Here is an 18216-nt window from a genome sequence, read left to right as displayed (position 1 = left end):
TAACTAACATCACTCCTGTGGGCTCAGCACATGCCAGCAACATTCTTAACCATCTGCAAGTATGAACGCACTCAATCCTCCTAAGACCCCTTATGAGGTAAGTAATCTGTCAATTCCCTGCCTCTCTCTGGTTCTGTGACTCCATCCAACCACAGTTTAATTTCTTTTTATGAATTATAGATCAGAAAACTGCCCCCAATTCTGTCATGTCTAGAGGGAATAATTAAGAGGACATACTGACTCCTCCACTCAAGGAAGAGAGAATTAACCCCAACCCATAACTCTGCTCATGGTCCCTCCCCAGGGCCTCAGGAAAAAGCATTAAAAAAAAAAAAAAAAACAATATTTCCACCAGAGTTTATTCCTCAGAGATGATCCTCAGTGACTCACTGGCCCCTGTGGCACACTGTGGCCTCCAGAAAGGCCTTTAACCTCTCTCCCCAGATGATATTCAACCCAGAAATATAGTCTTGGACAATAACTTGATTACACAATATTCTCAGGATTGAGTTCTCCCAGCGTGCTAAGGTGTACACAGGGTGGGCTGGGAAGTTCAAAGATCCGGATGGAGAAACCATAGGATCCAAGAAAATGTGTAGGGTCTGACGATGTTGGGGGGACACAGCAGCATCACTAAGACTCTGAATCTCCTCACTTGCGGTATAGAAGGTGTGTAGGTCTCTTCCTCTAACTGACATGTTGACCTGCAGAAATAAAAAGGAAATAATAAGGCTTCAAACCAACGTGACCCCATCCTCTGTCTCTATAACCATCCATGCCAGAGCCCTTAATACTATATCAAAAATTCTAGATCACCAAGAACTAATACTACAAAGCCACTTTCAGTTGTCTCCCCATAAACACTCCATTGGATAAAGAAGAGGGTGTGGTTGCTCCTCTTTCCTACTCCTAATCCCAGCAATGGCACTTTAAATTATGCTCTTGGCTACATCCTGGTGAAGCCTCTCCCCTACTATAGACACCATTAGCTGAGCCCAACACTGACTCCCGAAATCTCTCACCACCACCCCCCAAGGACCAGGAGGCAAACAACTAACATAGATGTTACCTTCTGGATAACTGGCCCCAGGGAGGAAAATGTAGCCTGGAAAAAGAAAACATCTGATTAGGGGACAGTTTGTAGATAAAAGTATCTGGCGTGACTCACAACAAATGAGGTAGCAATGGGAAAACCAGTCACAGACAGAAAGTGAACAGAAATTGGAAGTGAGATTGGCAACAGGAGGTCAGGGACGGCACTCACCGGAGGAGCGAACTCTCCGCCAGCTGAGCAAACCCAGAGAGAAAATGATGAAGCCCAGGCCCAGAGTCACTGCAGACACGGAAACCTTCAGTGTCTGCATCGGGGACAGCCCAGGTGCTGCAAAAATAGAAACTTACTGGAACCAATCTGTTGCCCATTGCCAGAGCAACTTAATTTGGTGTGACTTCCAGCTAGGAAGTTCAAAGGTGCTTTAGCCCAATGCCAAGAGTCTGGCGCACACCAACCTATACCCAAGGAAACAGACTTTACTCAAAAATCCCCATCCTGTAGCTCTCCACTGCTAGAGCAGCCCTGGGGGACCCCTCTCACCACAGTTAGCACCAGAGCTTCTAGGTCCTCTCTAATACATTGGGGCCTCTCAGGCATCTTTTTTCCCTTCTTCACCCTGAAGGTTTTCTCACCAAAAAATAAAGGATTCCTCATTCTCCTCAACATTTACCCCATAGTGACTATGTTGGCTCCCTTATGTGCTCTAACAGAGTATTTGTCTATTAAAATATCTTTCTACCTTTCTTAACTCTCAATGATCCCATTCCATGAGTTATCTGACTACTGAGGTATCTCCTCCAGTCCACCTCCAGATTTCCAGAACCGGTCTCCAGCCCACCCCATAGCTCCCACTTCCTGGAACCCATCATACTCTGAATCCACCCCACCTGGATTCCTTCCCCCATGCTGAAATGAACATTCCATCATCAAAGGAAACTTTGGCACATGCTGGGGAGGAGACTTTCCCAGGAGAGTTCTGGTGCACCTGTGGGTTCCTCTCTCTGCTTTTCATGCCCTTCTCAGCCGCCCAGCAAGACAGCATTCCCCAATGGGGAGCCCAGTCTCAGCAGCCAGTCTAGGATCCTGTTCCCCAGCCCTTCATAGATACCCTTCCTCTTCCTCCTTGCTCACTCTTCTATTTCCTCAAATCTGTGTACCAAATCTCTTGGTATGTTTAACTACTTCCAATCTTGGGGTTTAAGCAGTGGTTCCTTGTTCGTTAGCCCCCAAGCATGTAAACCAAAGTGTTTGCCAGCCAGGCTTTTTCTTCCCTGACAGAACAGCTCAAATTCACAACTGCCCCTACACCGAGAGAAAGTCCCATTTCTTCCGAAAGCTTTTTTATTCCTTCGGTTCCCATTCCTGGCCAGACAACAGAATAGTTGAAATCTGAAGATCCTAAAATGTTGCATCACAATTTTTGGTTGTGAAAACATGGTCACCAAACCACATCCTCTTTTCAGGATAGGCGCGCTGCTCCCCTGCCACCCCCAGATGCACACATGACATCAACCACACCACCATGGCAACAGCAACAGTAACTGTTCCCATTCCTGTCTCCCACAGCCTCATCTCTGGTCATCAGCTCTCCACCGGTTCCTCCAGACTGGCTGCTCATTCTCAGCATCTCCCTCACTGCTGTCATTCCCTGGACCTGTTCACATGTCACTCTCTGAGCCAGAATGTTGGTGTTCCTTGTCCACAACCCATGTACAGTAGCTCTCTGCTTCAACCTTAATTCCTCCCACCCTCCATGCACTTACTCCAGTCCTGGAAGACGGGCTCAGGAGCCCCAATGTGCTCCACCACACAGGTGTAGGTATCCCCATAAGAAGGGGTTGTGGCGAAATAGGAGACAGTCTGATATGTCCAGTCTCCATTGGGCTGGGCCATCTTAGGGTCACTACTGTGAGGAGGGACAGGCTGCCCATTCTTCCTCCACCAGATGGTCACATCAGCTGGATAGAAGCCCCAAACGTAGCAGGCCAGCATCACACTTTCCTTTGTGTTAAAAGGAGTGGTTTTGGCTACTTGCACAGTTGGTGGCCCTGCGTAGGAAGAAAACGTGGTTGTGAAAGAAGGCAACATTCTGGCTTTTTCTCCATCCTGGTTTCTTTCCTGCTTCAACTCTTCATGGCTTTTGCCAACTGACCCTTCCCACCCCTACTCCATGCCTCCACACATCCCTTTGAAAAAGGAGTTAGAATTATTCTTGCTTTGCAATTTCCCCTCAGTCCTTCACTGCTCTTTCAGATTCCTGAACCAACATTATGGTTGATCACATTAAGCAGAAGCCAGGTCTGAACTGCAAGCTGTTTCAGAAGTCACTGACTATATATTTCAAGTAATATATTGATAATTTCAAGTGAAATGTTTATTTCAAGTATATAAGCTAACAGTTATCAAGAATTGTAGGTTAGGATTTGTAAAGGTAGGAAAAGATGTCTGTCCTCAAATCTAATTTAACAAACTTAAGTGGCTGGGGGCACCTGGGTGGCTCAGTGGATTGAGCCGCTGCCTTCGGCTCAGGTCATGATCTCGGTGTCCTGGGATCGAGCCCCGCATCGGGCTCTCTGCTCGGCAGGGAGCCTGCTTCCCCTTCTCTCTCTGCCTGGCTCTCTGCCTACTTGTGATCTCTCTCTGTCAAATAAATAAATAAAATCTTTAAAAAAAAAAAAAAAAAAAAAAACTTAAGTGGCTGAATCAAGCAACATTTTCCCCTCAGATAGTTTAAGGAAATGAGCCTAACTCAGATCTAACTCTCTTAAATTTGGATTAACATAATCTGAATTAATGAGATTGTTAATATTGCCATGCCCTACTAGTTTATTCTTCTAGGTGGCCCTCCTGCTTGCCTCTACCTTGGAGCTTTTCAAACAAAATCTTAAATAAAAATCCAAGAAATTCTGTTAAAATGCAGGTTCACTAGGCTGCATCCCCAAATATTTTCACTGAGAAGATCTGTAGTGGCACTCAAGGGCTTGTATTTTTAATAAGCACCCTCCCCAGGCAATTCTGAGAAAAGTGGTCCAGAAGTCACATTTTAGACATATTACTCTGTCTTATGGAGATCTTCATGTTTTCTTCTATCAGTCTCAAGTCCTTCTCAGTGCAAGGAATTGGGGGCAAGAAAGCATGTTGAAATTCCCAGGGAGGCTTTCTAAATATTCCCATGCCTGGGTGCATCCCAGACCTAAAACATCAGAACCTATGACAAAGAGGTATGAGCACTTTGGAAAAAGGTATTCTGGTTATTCTGACACACTCCTGGTTGAACTTGACTCTGCATCATGAGATGCCTTGAATGGAAGGAAAGAATGTTTACTCTCTCAGCCCATTGGCCTCAAACATCACTTCCCTTTCTTTATTCCTGCTCCATCCCTGTCAACAACCCTTTGAGGGTCCACACTCACTCTTCTTACATTCCAGGTCCACACATTTTCTGCTTCTTTCCTGCACAAATCTCAAACCTGTTGGCTATAGAAGGATGAAGGGATGGAGGGATTCTCCCTGGCTTCTCCTTTCTAACTGTGCTTCCCAATAGCCCCGTTGTGCGCCTCTCTTCTTACGTGTCCTGTGGGTCAGTGATCCCCAGAAGGACTGGGTATGTGTGGCACAGTCCTGGAGTCCATTAGACAAGCGGAAAAGCACGGATTCCTGATGGTTGAGGAACTCTGAGAGGTACTTGGCCAAGGGATTCAGTGCCCCAAATTCAAGAGGGACCATTTTGGACTTGTCTCGATCCCAGCAGGTCAGCAAATCCTTGTTGAAGGAGACACAATATGTGAAATCCTTTGCAGTCCCATCATCATCCAACAGACAGGTGCTTTCCACATGGGCTATAAAGCCACCTACAGGAACCAGAGAAAGGGGGCAGCTCAAAGACCTCTGCAGGGAGCCCAAGCCCCCGTTCATGCCCCAGTTACACCCAGTGAGTGGGGTGTAGCTTTCCTGCTTCAGGCAGCATCTACAGACCAAGCTCATGTACTGGAGTCTCTGAGAGCACCGAGTCAGGGGATAGATGGTAGCAGCAGAGAAGTTTTTAGTTACCGTTTCCTCTTTATGAGACTAAGTATGGAAACAAGAATGGCCCAAAATTAGTTGCTAGTTTAAACACAACAATTTACCCAGGACAAGACCTTCAGTAAGGTGAATTATTGATTGAGAAAAGGGGTCAAGGGAAAGAGTCAGCTTTGTTGTATGCTGGATATATTATTAAATATTCACTCCATATATATTTATGAAGCACATACACAAATGTGCCGGCTCTGTGCTAGGAGCTGAGGATATGAGGATACAGAAATAAACAAGACAGATATTGCCCTTGCCTACACTCCAGCAAAAGATACATATATTATACCAATAAATATTCAGTTCAATTATATTAAAATTGCAACAAAGATACAAAGGTAGGAAGTGCTATCAGAGTATATGCTAGAGAGACAAAGAGTCTGTGGTGTCCAAATCCAAGTGACTCCCTTGCCCCAAAGGAGCAGAGGAAGGGGGATCCCAAGCAGAAAACCCTTACCTTCTCCAGCAGAGCCCAGGCTGAGGCCCAGCAGCAAAGGCAGCAGTGTGGTCATGCTCTGCTCTGGGGACACACCAGGAATTCAGTGCCCTGGACTAGTTCTTCCAGGGCCCTGGGTCCTCACCTGCTCCAGTAGTTCCAGCCTGGGTAGATGATCTCCAGACCCTGAGCGGACTAGAATATAGCCCCGACTCCTTGATCCCCCATAAATGAGTGATTTGGAGCCACCCAGTCCCTAGATACTAATTCTGTTCCTACCAGCTCTTCTAAATCAGTCCCAAACTAAGAGTTGTCAGATGGGTTAGATGGGCGGGGACAAATATGAGACAAATCACTGAGTGCTTCAGCCTAGCATCACCAGTTACCAGGTAAATCTTATCCTGCCCTAGGCTTTAAAGGACTCCGTCTCCTAAATCTTTCCCTGTGGGAAAGACCAGTCTGTAGATGGATTTCCTTAGATCAGTGGAGAGAATAATCCCAATACTCCCAGAATATACGTAGCCTGGGCTGCCCACCGGTTTAACTGTTTCCCTTCAGTATCCTTCCAAAAGACAGAGACTAGGTAACTTCTCTGTCCCTTAGAGGGAGTAACTTAGAAAGATATTGCATAACCCTTGGTCTGCCCTGTCACCCGGAGATGGGAGATGGAGGCAGGAGCTGTAAGGCCCTTCTGGAGCAGATGGCAGAGACAGGGCTGTTGAGATGGAAGAAGGCCCAGGGAGAGTGCAGGGTTATCTGGCCTCAAAGCGCCACTGGGGAATAGGGGAAACAATTGCACTTTAGAGGTCAGAGACGGAGACTGGAAAGTCCTTCCCTGAGATTCCATTGCTTCTTGCAGATCTGCATTTTGTCCTTCCTGCTTTTTTGAAGCCAAGAAATCCTACCTTCAACCAGTCTGAGCCATCTCAGGGCAGACCACAGGACAACTCCACGTGAACCCCTGATAGATAGCTGGGAATGGACCAATTCTCAAAGCTCTCCTGCCTTGCCCAAACTCAACACTCTCCTATGCGTTTCTCCCACTAGTCCTATCTGTTCTGAAGCAGGTCCCTGCATTATGAAGCCACTAGAAAAAAAAAGATAAAGTTTCCCTCCTTTACTTCCCCTGGAAAAGGCAGATTTTAAATGGCAATTCATCCTCCTATCCCATTGTGAACTGTACAACTGTGATGGCTTCTTCCCTCACAAATTTAAAACCTGAAATTGTCTTCTCTCTCTTCCCCAGTGGCTTCGGGGCTGCGTCTCCCCACCTCAGTTTCTGCAACCTTCAGATTTGATTTAGTAGTGAGCTAAATGAGAGAGGACTAAGAGAGAGCCCCTTGACACCACACTTACCTGTCCTCCCCCAAAGTCCCCAACCTCAAGAAAATCGATACTTAGGAAGAAAAAAGAAGTATGTACCAAAAATGAATAGAAGAATGACTATCAGAAGCAAAAGACTTGGGTAATAATTGAGATTAACTGAAGTTGTGCTTCCCAGCAACCCCGGCTCTGAAACCTCCTCTTCATTATAAGATGTTTCTACACTCTACATCCTCTAATATGAGCCATCAGGAGAGCTGGAACGGGCAGAAGATGGAGGCAGTGAGTCCAAAATTTGTTGAGCTTCTGCTCTGGAACTGATACTGCACTAGGTAGGCCCTTTCCATGCTATCTCATATAACCTTAAAAGATCTGTTGAGCGTCCCCATTTTACAATTTTGAAAAGAGCTCCGAAGATTCACACACAGACACGCGCGCACACACGTGAATGCAAATGAGCAAACCCACACATTCACTACATTCTGGGGCTGGAGGTGACCCACATAAAGGCAGCCAGTGGTGGCCTCCACTGAGAGAAAGATAAAGGGAAAAGTCACTCCACCATCCAAGTCTTTGCTTCCCTGTTCTCAGAATTCCTTCTGTTCTCAGAACCAGGGTCTCTCCGCACTTTCTCTTTTGACAGTTTCAATACTGTGTAAACTCTTCCCCACTGGTACTCGCACTTCCCCCGGATGCTCTTCCCCGCCCCGCCCTCCCACCAGGTAGGCGGCGAACCTGACCTGCAGGAGCCAGGGCTTGTGATCCTTTTCACCGTCTACGAAAACCGCGCCTGCACAGAATTGCTGGTGGTGAGGTCCCGTGCCTGCCTGCACCGGGGTGGCCGCCCACCAGCAAGCTGAGGCCATGTCTAGTCTCTGCTCGGGCAGCCAAAGGAGATGTGAAACCTTCTCTGATGCAGCAGCAGGAAATGCAGAAGCTTTCACTTCTCTATTAATGAGAAGGCGGAGGGTGCTTTTTAGAATAAAGCAGGACAGAAAACCCAGAGACCTGTGCTCAGCCAAGAGGATTTTTCCTTCCCCTTTTCCTCCTAATTTTACAGACCAAGTTCTGTCCCCCACCTCCCATCAACCCAAAAGAACGTTTCACATGCTATCCATTGTGATTGGATAACTAGTTCTGTAGTGTCAGGACCGCCAGGACCGCAGGAGTGAGGGATCCGCAGCCTCATTCCCACAAGCTGTCCCTCTTTTCCTGGCACTGCCCAAGCCAGGAAAGCCAGTCCTCTCCTTTCACACGCTTCTTCCTCCAGGCTGTGCATCACACGCCACAGGTGGACTAACCACAGCGTTTCTGTGCAGAGCATTACAGGGAATACCCAGGGAGGAGACAGGGATTCTGTTCCCATGACACTCGCTTTTAGATCAGTTGGGGAGTGAGAACAGACATCTGTAAAGAGAAGAGTTTATTTTATGGCAAGTAAGCAGTAATGCCAGTGTACTTCAAAGAGAAAAAAATCATTGAGGGCACGGTGGACAGGGAGTCCTCTCCAGGGAGGAGTGTTAGAGGTGAGCCCTGACTACTGGGCTGAAGTTGTGTTCAGAAGAGGAAGGCAGTTGCCATCGCAGTCCTGGCACATAACGCCACAAGCTTGGCAATGTTATCAGGTGCTGTTGGAGGTCTACCAGGAGTCTGGATTGGCTAAAACACAAAGGAACTGCAATAACATCAAGCGCATCACACAGTGAAGGAAGTCACAAATGTGGCCTCATGCTCTTTCTAACAGCACAGCCATAATAATAAATCCTGACAGGGTGCAGATGTGTGTAGTTTTGAGAAGACATGGAAGGAAGTCACAAATGTGTTCTCATGCTATGCGTTTTATTTTTATTTATTTTAAAGATTTTATTTATTTATTTGACAGAGAAATCACAAGTAGGCAGAGAGGCAGACAGAAAGAGGAGGAAGCAGGCTCCCCGCTGAGCAGAGAGCCCAATTGCCCATTGCCTTCTAGGTACTTCCTTCTGTTTCTCCCTATAAGTTCTCAGGTTCCTCTTCTGGACAGATGGCTTTAACTCAAGCTTCAATTTTATAAACTCAAAAATGGTTCAGCCCATCAATCATTTGCAATCTAAAACCCATACCATGATGGGACACCTGGGAGGCTCAGTGGGTTAAAACCTCTGCCTTCGGCTCAGGTCATGAACTCAGTTCAGGGTCCTGAGATCCAGCCCCGAATTGGGCTCTCTGCTCAGCGGGGAGCCTGCTTCCTCCTCTTTCTGTCTGCCTCTCTGCCTACTTGTGATTTCTCTGTCAAATAAATAAATAAAATCTTTAAAATAAATAAAAATAAAACGCATAGCATGAGAACACATTTGTGACTTCCTTCCATGTCTTCTCAAAACTACACACATCTGCACCCTGTCAGGACTACATCACTTCCCTGCCTAACCTCGACCCTCTTCATCCACACCTCATCTCTGTCCTCCCACTCCCTCTTCTCTACAGGATTCACTGCTGCTGTAACTAGCCCATCATTCTTCCATCCTTCAGCCAAATGACTTAAACTACTAGGGGATATTCTACCTGACTTGCCACCACAGCTCCTGAATAATGTTATCTCCATCTTAACTGTGAGAAAATGGAGCCAGAGGGAGGTTAGCAACTGTCCAGATTTATCCAGACACCAAGTAATAGAACCATGACTTGAACTGAGGATTTATGATTCTAAAGTCTATACTCCTAATAATCAGAAAATAATAGAACATTGCTAGCCATTTATAATAGTTATAAAACCCATAACATGTTTAAAAATTAACATGAAAAGGTATAAGCACTTTATGAATAAAAGGGAAAATTTTGTTAATTAAGTACATAAATGAACACCTCAGAAAGTAAAGAGACATATTCAGAGATGAGACATCCTAATATAATGAAGAAGTCAATTTCTTCCCATATCACTAACCTAAATGTTATCCTAACCACATCATAGCAGGGCTTGGGGAGAACTTGTTAAGGTGATTCTAAAATGTACACAGGTATCAAATCCATGAATATCTTAGACAATTTTGATAAAGAAGAGCAAAATGGGATTTTGGGAGAGGTGAGTGATAAAGAAATGAAAACGAGCCCTGCCAAGTATTAAGACATATGAAAAGCCATAATAATTAAAACAATATGATACTGATACAGGAACTGACAAACCAATGGAGTGAATTATTCAGAGACAAGTCTATGCACATAAGGAAACATGGTATAAAATCTCCATCAATAAGTGGAATATTTCGTAAATGATATTAAGATCAATTTACTATTTGGAAGAAAAGAAAGTTGTATCCTTATTCCCATCATACAGAAAAGTTCTGGATGGATAGAGATCTAAATATGAAAGAGAAACAGTAACACAAATGGAAGCAAGCATAGTAAAATGTCATATATGGCCAGACAAATATAAGGCAAAGCTTTTCCACCCAAAATTACTCAACAGAAAAAGAGAATTACCTTATGCCTAAGTCCTTGGGTTTTTATCCTTTTCAAATTAAGGTCACTCTTTCAAAGCTGTTTGGAGAAGATACATTATCCTAAAATGATGCCAATAAATATAAGAGGCTTGTTTTGTTTTTAAGATTTTATTTATTTATTGGTCAACGAGAGAGAGAGAGAGAGAAAGAGAGCACAAGCAGAAGGAGAAGCAAGCAGAGGGAGCAGCAAGCAGAGGGAGAAGCAGGCTCATCACTGAGCAGGAAGCCTAATGCAGGACTTGATCCCAGGACCCTGAGGGGTCATGACTTCAATCAAAGGCAGACGCTTAACCGACTGAGTCACCCAGACATCCAGTCCACACTGCTTCCTATAGTGGCTGCACCAATTTACAGTCCTACCTACAGACCACACAAGCAGTCAGTAATAGTATGGAGTCTCCTCAAAAAAATTGAAAATAGAGCTACCACATGATCTTGCAATTCCACTCCTAGGTATTTACCCAAAGAAAATGAAAACACTCACTCAAAAAGATATATGTACCCCCATGTTCATTTAGCATTGTTCACAATATCCAAACCATGGAAACAAACTAAGTGTCCATTAATGGCTGGATGGATAACATATCCATATGGCTGGACAAATAAAACACACACAACAATGAAATGTTATTCAACTATTTAAAAAAAATAGGAAATCCTTCCCTTTCTGGCAACATGAATGGATCTCAAGGGCATTATAGGAAGTGAAATAAATCAAACAGAGAAAGACAGATACATGGAATCTCTCTTTTATGTAAAATCTAAAAAAACATTAAAAATCAAAATAGTAAAAAAGATTTCATATATATGGAGAACAGACTGGTGGCTGTGGGGGTCAGGGAAGAAATTAATGAAATGATTTTGGTGTTTATTTTAGTGGCTGGATGGACCCCCGATTGATTTCTTTAAAAATAAATAAATAAATAAATTTGGAAGTCATTTGCATAATCAAAAAATACATGAGAAGAATAAAAATAAATTTGTTTGGAGTACCTTCGTGGCACAGTCCGTTGAGCAGCTGACTCTGGGTTTCTGCTCAGGTTGTGGTCTCAGGGTGGTGAGATCTAGCCCTATGTATGTGGGGCTCTGTGCCAAATGTAGAATCTGCTTAGGACTCTCTCTTCCTCTGCCTGTCCTCCCTGAGCCCTCTTGAACCTCTGCACACTCTTTTCCTTCTCTCTCTAAAATAAATAAATAAATCTTTAAAAAAAATATTTGTCTTATGAAATGTGAGTGGAAATAGCAATATCCCTACATTAATATAGCATGTAATAAAATATGTGATTTTGATTTTGTGAGTTAGTAACTAAAGGTAATTAGCAGATGTTTGACTATTTCCCTATAACTTCTGTATCCCTCAAACTTTCTATATTGAAATTTGTCAAAAAACTTCTAAAATATTCTAGTTGGGAAAATTGAGTATCATTTTATCACTTTATATTCCAACAAAAATTGTAACTTCACTGCCTTGGGGTTGGAAAGGATTTCTTAAGATCATTAAAGCACAAACCATGAGGGTTCTGACTGTCCTAATTAAATAATTCTATTCAGGAGAGGAATATGTACAAATTTAACTGGTGAGCAGCAAACTGGAAGAAGGCATTTGCAATATTTATACTGACATAAAATTGTTACATAGACTATATAAGAAATCCCCACAAATTCACAAGAAAAAGACAAGAAAATGTAATTTTTTAAATAGACAAAAGATATGAATCAGCAAGTCACAGAGAAAGAAACCTATGAAAAATCCTCAACTTCAGTGGTAACATAAGGCAAATTAAAATGAGGATACCACTTCACCGCCACCATATTCCCACATTTGAAAGTCAAATAATTTCAAGTGTTAGTGATGACAAAGGCATATGAGACCCACCTTGCTCTGTTGATAGGAGGATAAACGGTTTATAATCCTTGAATTACATAAATTACAAACTAGTTGGGTGAGAAAAATCAGCATATGAAATAAGACAGCATATCCTAGAGAGCAAAGTCTGGGTCAAAGTGCAAGTACATTAAATCTTAGAAGAGCTCAATAAAGATCAGTTAAGGTTGCAGGGGGGCACCTGGCTGGCTCGGTCCTCAGAGCATGAAACACTTGATCTAGGGGCCATGAGTTTGAACCCCATGCTGGGTATAGGAATTACTTAAATTTACTTAAATAAACTAAAAAAAACCTGCAGGATTAGTGTTAGTTAGGTTCATGAAAGAAGACAAACTTGGGTTGGATCTATAGTATTGAATAAGACGGGAACAAGAGGAGCAGAATAGAGAAGGCATTGCAGTGAGAGGAAGCCTAAAGGGCACAGTATATGGTCAAGGAAGAGTGGTGAAACCAGATTCTTTCCAGAACAGGATACCTGCTGGGAAGGGGGTTGCCAGACTGGAGAGGCTCTTTAGTGTTTCTCCAGCATTGCAAGTGACAGTATCATAGATGTTTAATCAGAGAGCATCTAACGTAAGCTCATCATTTTACAGGTGTGGAATTTGAGGTCCATAGAGGGGATGTGACTTGTCTAAGATCTGTCTAAAAGCAGTCTGAAGACACGACCGGCAGGAAATTTCAGGGTAAGCTGGAGAATAGATAGGAATCAGGAAGAACTACAAAGTGGAGAGAGAGCTGTAGAATAGTAAAGAGAAAAGAAAAAGGAAAATATCTCAAAGGGAGAAAATACAATACTTGAATGTCGATTCGAAGTGGGTTCCAGAAAAGAGAAAAAAGTCAGTGATGCCGCTAAAGTTCCTCTGTGGAAATTCTTGCTTAAGTATTGATCAGCTTTCCATGTGCCAAACACTGTTCTAAGCATTCTACAGAAATTAACATATTTAGGTTTCAAAACAACTCTATTAAGGTGAACACCTTTATTATCATTATCCTTTTGCAGAAAATAATATCAACACACAGAGTGGTTAAGTAACTTGCCCAAGGGCACACAGCTAAAATTTGACAGTTCCAGTTGAATCCATAGCAGTCTGGTTCCTGAGAGGATACTGTTAAGCAAGAAGCCTGCTGCTATTAGAAACGAGATGGTTTAGAGGAGGTGCCAGCTCCTGGGAACTGGATCTTTCCCCTTAGATTCGATTCTGGTACAATGTGAAGAACAGAGGCTCTCTCACCAATACCAAAATATTTCACTCTTGACTTTAACACCAACGCCTCCTCCAAAGCAATTCCCAAACCCTCAGGAAGGCAAGACACAACGCATCTGCAAAGTAATTTACCAGCAGTAATCAGGTGACCCATACCCTCGCTTCTGCTCAGGGCACACCACCGCAGGTTCTCCTTGGATAATCCACTCCAGCCCAACAAGAAGTCACTTGGAGGAACACGTGAATTGTGGGCCCTTCCAGGCTGTTCTCAATTCGCTTCAGGAGCTTGAATACACTGTTTTCACAGAACCGACAGGACTGAGTTAGAACAGCATTTGAAAGCTCTTTTTTTCCCCACTCCTGAGTTCCTGGTTTCCCCGCTATGGTGAAGGTTGAAAGGAGTTACATATTTCTCAAGGCAGCTTCTACTAGCCATAAACATTTCCACAGACAGTAAAATGAAAAGAAAAAAAAAATCCGCAATCAGCCTCCTCACCATTTTGTGAGCAGATTATCAGAAAGTAGACCTGCCCTCTTTTTCACGTATTATGCACAAACTGTTAGGAATGAAAGTCATCATACGGTGGTGTGGTGCTGAGACCAAGGAACAGGAGTCAGGGAGGCATTAGGGATTTTCCCATTTTCCTCCCTAACTAGGGCAAGCCTCATTCAGGTTAAGGCATATTGGATTTGAAATGACAACCCACGCAAAATTAAGAAATAAGATTTATTGCCCTGAAGTGGGAAGGGATGTGGTCCTGATAGAAAAGCCACTATGGGTTTCTCTTGGGTTCAAGCCTGGGGACAGCACAGCCCCCCGCTGAGAAACCTGCACAAATGCGCATGCGCACACCCTTGGGGCGGTCCCAGGGACTCCTGCCCTGAGGAGCGATCAGATCCTGGGCGGGATGCGGGAAACCTGAGCTCCCGATGCATGCAAGGTTGACACTGCTGGCACCAGACTCTGGTCAGGAAGAATCAATCTGAGGAGAGAGAGGGATGGAGGGAAGCCATCAGGGGAATTCCCTTCCTCTCTAAAGGTCCCTTGCCTCCCTGTCTGCCACATATCCTGGAGAAGTTGATCTCTCCAAGCATCCCTCCTATAGCTCCCCCATATCACTCCTCTCCCAGTCAAAGCCACGCCCGTGATCCCATAACTGCGTGTGTGCATAACGGGGACCCCAACCAGAAGGGTGTCTCCATGGTGCCTGATTCAGGTCTCTGCATCCAAAGGCCTTCCCATACCACAGGATGACCCCCGGCATGCCCCCCACATGTCCCACTGTATGTGGTCCTCATGGTTCGCCCACACACTCCAGATACCCCAACGTACCACCTGAGCAAGGCTTCTGGAAGTAGATGATGAGGACTAAGCCAACAATGATGCCCAGCACACCCAGGCCAAAGGCCACACCACACAGCACATTCTCCAGAAGATCAGAAGGCAGCGCATTATGAGGCACTGGAGAAAACGGAGAACAGTTCAGTCTGGAGACTTGGTCAGTGAGTCCCCCACCCAGGGGAATTAAATGGTGTCTGGGATGAAACAGGAGAAACTGAGGCATGAAAAATTGAAGTTGCCCAGAGTGAGAATAGACTTCAACGAAGCCCAAGTAGAGAAAAGGCCCTCCCATGGGTCTATCCTTTTACGCCCCCCAAAGGAAGGAGGTGTCCTAGGACAAAGTTCTCACCCCAATAGGCAACTACTGTGTGGCTGTCAATCTCATGAGTCACGATGCAGGAGAAAACATCAGAGGGTGCTGGTGTGAAGTTTAAGTAAGAAAAGGCCTGGAAGCTGAGTTCATCAACCGCGGACACAAAAGTGGGCCCGATTCCTTCCACAGGGTCCATGTGATGCCGCCAGTTCACCGTCAACGTGGGTGGGAAGAGATTACTCACAAAACAGACCAGCGTGTTGGGCTTGCCAAACTCCAGGGGCTTCAGCGTGAACACGTCAACAATAGGAAACCCTGGTGGGAGGATCAAGGCAACGAGTTTAGAAGTACCCCTGAGTTTGGAAGAGGCATGGCATACAGAGGCGAGGGCAGATTTGGGAGAAGAGATGAGGAAGGAGCTGGGGCTCTGAGGGTGGTTTTCTTCCAGGCAAGAACCAGACCTGAACCTAGAGGCAGGGCCAGACCCAGGCCACTCTGGGACCCTCCACCCTGACTTCCTGCAGGGCTTCCTCGCTAGACCTCACATGGGCTTCTAATCACATGCTGTCTTCTTACTGAAACACAGGCACATCACCGGATATTTCCTTTCTCCCCTTCCATCCTACTGAGCATAGTGACTGGCAAGCTCTAATCAATATTTAGCAGGCATCACTTGGTCCCTGTTGCGTTCATCAAGTTCAAAACAAATAGTTCTAAACACCTACTATGTCCTAGGCACATGGCTTTGTCCCACAGCGAAAACAGTGCAGACCATAGGTGGTGCAGAGAGACCCAGAAGGCATTAAATGAGGGGGCTGGTGTGAAAGGGAAGAATTCAGCATACAGGTAGAGGAGGTTAAGGGTGTAGCCCCTTCCTCCACCCCCAGAAACACCTGACCTCTAGACACAGGGATTTGCCCTTCGAGGTGTGGTCCTATTTCCTGGATCATAGACTGGCAGAACGTTTTGTCAAAGAAAATGGTGGAAGTATCTCCTGGCTTCTGAGCCCAGTCAGCAAATTCAGGCAGGCGAGGCACTCGGGTGTTCTGCGAAAAGTCGAAGGAGAAGAGCTGGTCCCCGTCATAGGCTTCCGAGAGGCCGATGCTGGGACTCCAGTTCTGGCAGTACATTGTGTGCTGGAATGTGTGGTTTTGCAGTTCATCCCGCCACGCTGGAGTAGGACCTGCAGAGGAGACAGGCCGGGTCAGGGAAGGGGTTCTGCTTTTCCTCTTTAGCTTAGAAAATAGCACAGCCTGCTGCAGGCAGTAGGGTTGGGGTGTAACCTTTCCTTGTGTCTGTTATTTAGGCTCTCCCTCCCAGGCGGAGAAGAGGACATTACAGCATGTCTTCAATCTTCCCCTGCCCACGGAAAAGCCAACTGTCTAAAGTCCTAAAAAGTAAAAAAAGGTCTACTGTCTAAAGTGACAGATTCGGAGTCCCAGTGTTGGTTTTGTGTTTATGTGCTGCACAGAGGTATCTGGCCAAGGAAGTATTTGGAAATTGAAATCTCGCCTTCACTCTACTCACCAAGCCAGACATCCTGGCAAGGGCTGCATCCTCCCAAAAAAAGATATCTTTGTCTAATTCCCAGAAGGCCACCATACTGACTTATGAATGCCTTGGATGGCTTCCCCAGTCTTAGAAGGGAGGGTAAAGGAATGGTCATGGCCTCCCCAAGCCACAGATGACACTGCCCATCTTACCCACAGACAACATGGTAAGTTGAAAAAAACAATCTCCAGGCGTCTCTTTAGACACTTCATTAGCACCAAACCTCTCTGAAAACGTCTTCACGTTTTCATTGCTCCTGCAATGACAGGACTGGGGGACCCAAAGTTGCAGGAAATAATCTCTATTCTTTAAAACTCCCAGCAAGAATCTCCCCCACACATGCACACAACACTAGCAGGAAACTTTCTACCCAGTACTCAATACCTAGAAATAGAAACATGTAGGGATCTTCCAGATTATCCTTCCATTCATTCCTGTCCTTTACAAAGAAGGAAACGAAGGACCAATAAAGTTAAGAGACTTTCCAAGAACCGCAAAGCGAGTTGATGACAGAGTGCAGAGTAGACAACTAAATAGGACAGTGAAATAACATTTGCTTTGTTCAAATCCCAGCTCTGCCCCCTTCCAGCTGTGTGAACTTGACCGTGTTACTTAGAGTCTCTGAGTCTCATTTTTTTCCCATGTGTAGCATGGATATAATAATCTCTGTTTCAAGAAATTGTCTTAAATGGGCTTAAGTGATATTGCTTGCCATCCATCCATAGTTGATCTCTTTCCCAGTTCTGCTATTGTTTCCACTACTTCAGAGTACTTCCGACCACTTACAAGGCTTCAAATGCAAAGAAGGCTTCCAATGCTATGGGTGCCTCCCTAGGCTCTAACCTGTGGGGACTGGAGTAAAGGAGAGGTACTGTCATACCTTCAGGGGCGGTCCGGGAGTAGGGCAGCAGCCACAGCACGTGTAACAGCCTTAGCAGTGCAGCTCCCCGCCTCCGCTCCTGATCCATAGCTTCACACCACACCGTGGGCTCAGAGCTACCAACCAGCTAACCCAGGGCTCCAAACTCCTTCCCCAGATCCTGTTCCGCCAGCTGCTTCCAATAGTTGCCCTTATCATTTGGCTAAACCAATCACAGAAGCGGAGGGTTTAACATCATCAGTTGCTGGGGAAAGACACGGTGCGAGCAACCTCCTCAAGACTTGGCTCTTCACGGGGCAGGGAAGACCGTGGAAGGACGTCCGCCTCCTGCTGGGATTCCCTCTTCAGTACCAAGCTGTAGGCTTCAGCCTGTAACCTAGGTAATGGCCTCTTCAGAGCAGCGCCACCTCCTGGCGGAACGCTGCAGTGGACACGCTCCTCTTCCCACAGCAAACTTCCCATGGCTCTTCAGACCCCGCCTCCTCCTCCCTGCGGCACCCTCCTGCTCTCTCTCTGAGAGGTATTCCTCAGGCATTAGCTCTAATTCATTCGCAGAAATACATGGAAACTTTAATAAGTGCTAGTATTGGGTCCAGGCCTAGAAATACAAAGATGAATAAAGGGTAATCCTGCCTTCAAAGACCTTAAAGTCTAGTCGGGTGGGGGTGGGGTGGGGA

General features: G+C 45.3%; 2 protein-coding genes across 7 annotated transcripts; both read right to left on the bottom strand.

Moving 5' to 3' along the window:
• Positions 1-343: 343 nt before the first annotated feature.
• LOC116588941 (HLA class II histocompatibility antigen, DM beta chain) lies at positions 344-5773 on the bottom strand. 2 transcript variants are annotated; one of them, XM_032340711.1, is made up of 6 exons: positions 5583-5773; positions 4624-4905; positions 2818-3102; positions 1265-1381; positions 1070-1105; positions 344-704 (listed from the first exon to the last, which is right to left on the bottom strand). In XM_032340711.1, the coding sequence occupies exons 1-6, from the start codon at positions 5635-5637 to the stop codon at positions 688-690; spliced, it is 792 nt and encodes a 263-aa protein (XP_032196602.1). In that variant the 5' UTR covers positions 5638-5773; the 3' UTR covers positions 344-687. The 2 variants fall into 2 exon arrangements, with proteins under 2 accessions (XP_032196602.1, XP_032196603.1); XM_032340712.1 differs by lacking the exon at positions 1265-1381.
• Positions 5685-17726, bottom strand: LOC116588940 (HLA class II histocompatibility antigen, DM alpha chain). Of its 5 annotated transcripts, none has more exons than XR_004285129.1 (7): positions 17540-17726; positions 16007-16291; positions 15834-15923; positions 15145-15423; positions 14790-14915; positions 13586-13748; positions 5685-8543 (listed from the first exon to the last, which is right to left on the bottom strand). XR_004285129.1 is itself a non-coding variant. In XM_032340709.1 (6 exons), exons 1-6 carry the CDS (start codon positions 17625-17627, stop codon positions 13732-13734), a joined length of 885 nt encoding a protein of 294 aa, XP_032196600.1. In that variant the 5' UTR covers positions 17628-17726; the 3' UTR covers positions 13211-13731. The 5 variants fall into 5 exon arrangements, 2 of the variants coding, with proteins under 2 accessions (XP_032196600.1, XP_032196601.1); XR_004285130.1 differs by having other exon boundaries at positions 13610-13748; XR_004285132.1 differs by lacking the exon at positions 15834-15923.
• Positions 17727-18216: the final 490 nt, after the last annotated feature.

This window comes from Mustela erminea, chromosome 4, assembly GCF_009829155.1.
Source record: "Mustela erminea isolate mMusErm1 chromosome 4, mMusErm1.Pri, whole genome shotgun sequence".
NCBI lineage: Eukaryota > Metazoa > Chordata > Mammalia > Carnivora > Mustelidae > Mustela > Mustela erminea.
Note: the sequence above shows the minus strand (reverse complement) of the source record. Positions and strands in the feature narration are given on the sequence as shown.

Excerpts from the sequence above, each read along its gene's own strand:
- LOC116588941 (XM_032340711.1), bottom strand. The coding sequence starts at position 5,637 with ATGACCACACTGCTGCCTTTGCTGCTGGGCCTCAGCCTGGGCTCTGCT. Across the intron at positions 4,906-5,582 it reads CCTGGGCTCTGCTGGAGAAG|GTGGCTTTATAGCCCATGTG; the intron begins GTAAGGGTTTTC and ends TGGTTCCTGTAG. Across the intron at positions 1,382-2,817 it reads GCCCGTCTTCCAGGACTGGA|CACCTGGGCTGTCCCCGATG; the intron begins GTAAGTGCATGG and ends CTATTTTTGCAG.
- LOC116588940 (XM_032340709.1), bottom strand. The coding sequence starts at position 17,627 with ATGGATCAGGAGCGGAGGCGGGGAGCTGCACTGCTAAGGCTGTTACAC. Across the intron at positions 16,292-17,539 it reads CTCCCGGACCGCCCCTGAAG|GTCCTACTCCAGCGTGGCGG; the intron begins GTATGACAGTAC and ends TCTCCTCTGCAG. Across the intron at positions 14,916-15,144 it reads CACAGTAGTTGCCTATTGGG|TGCCTCATAATGCGCTGCCT; the intron begins GTGAGAACTTTG and ends CGTTTTCTCCAG.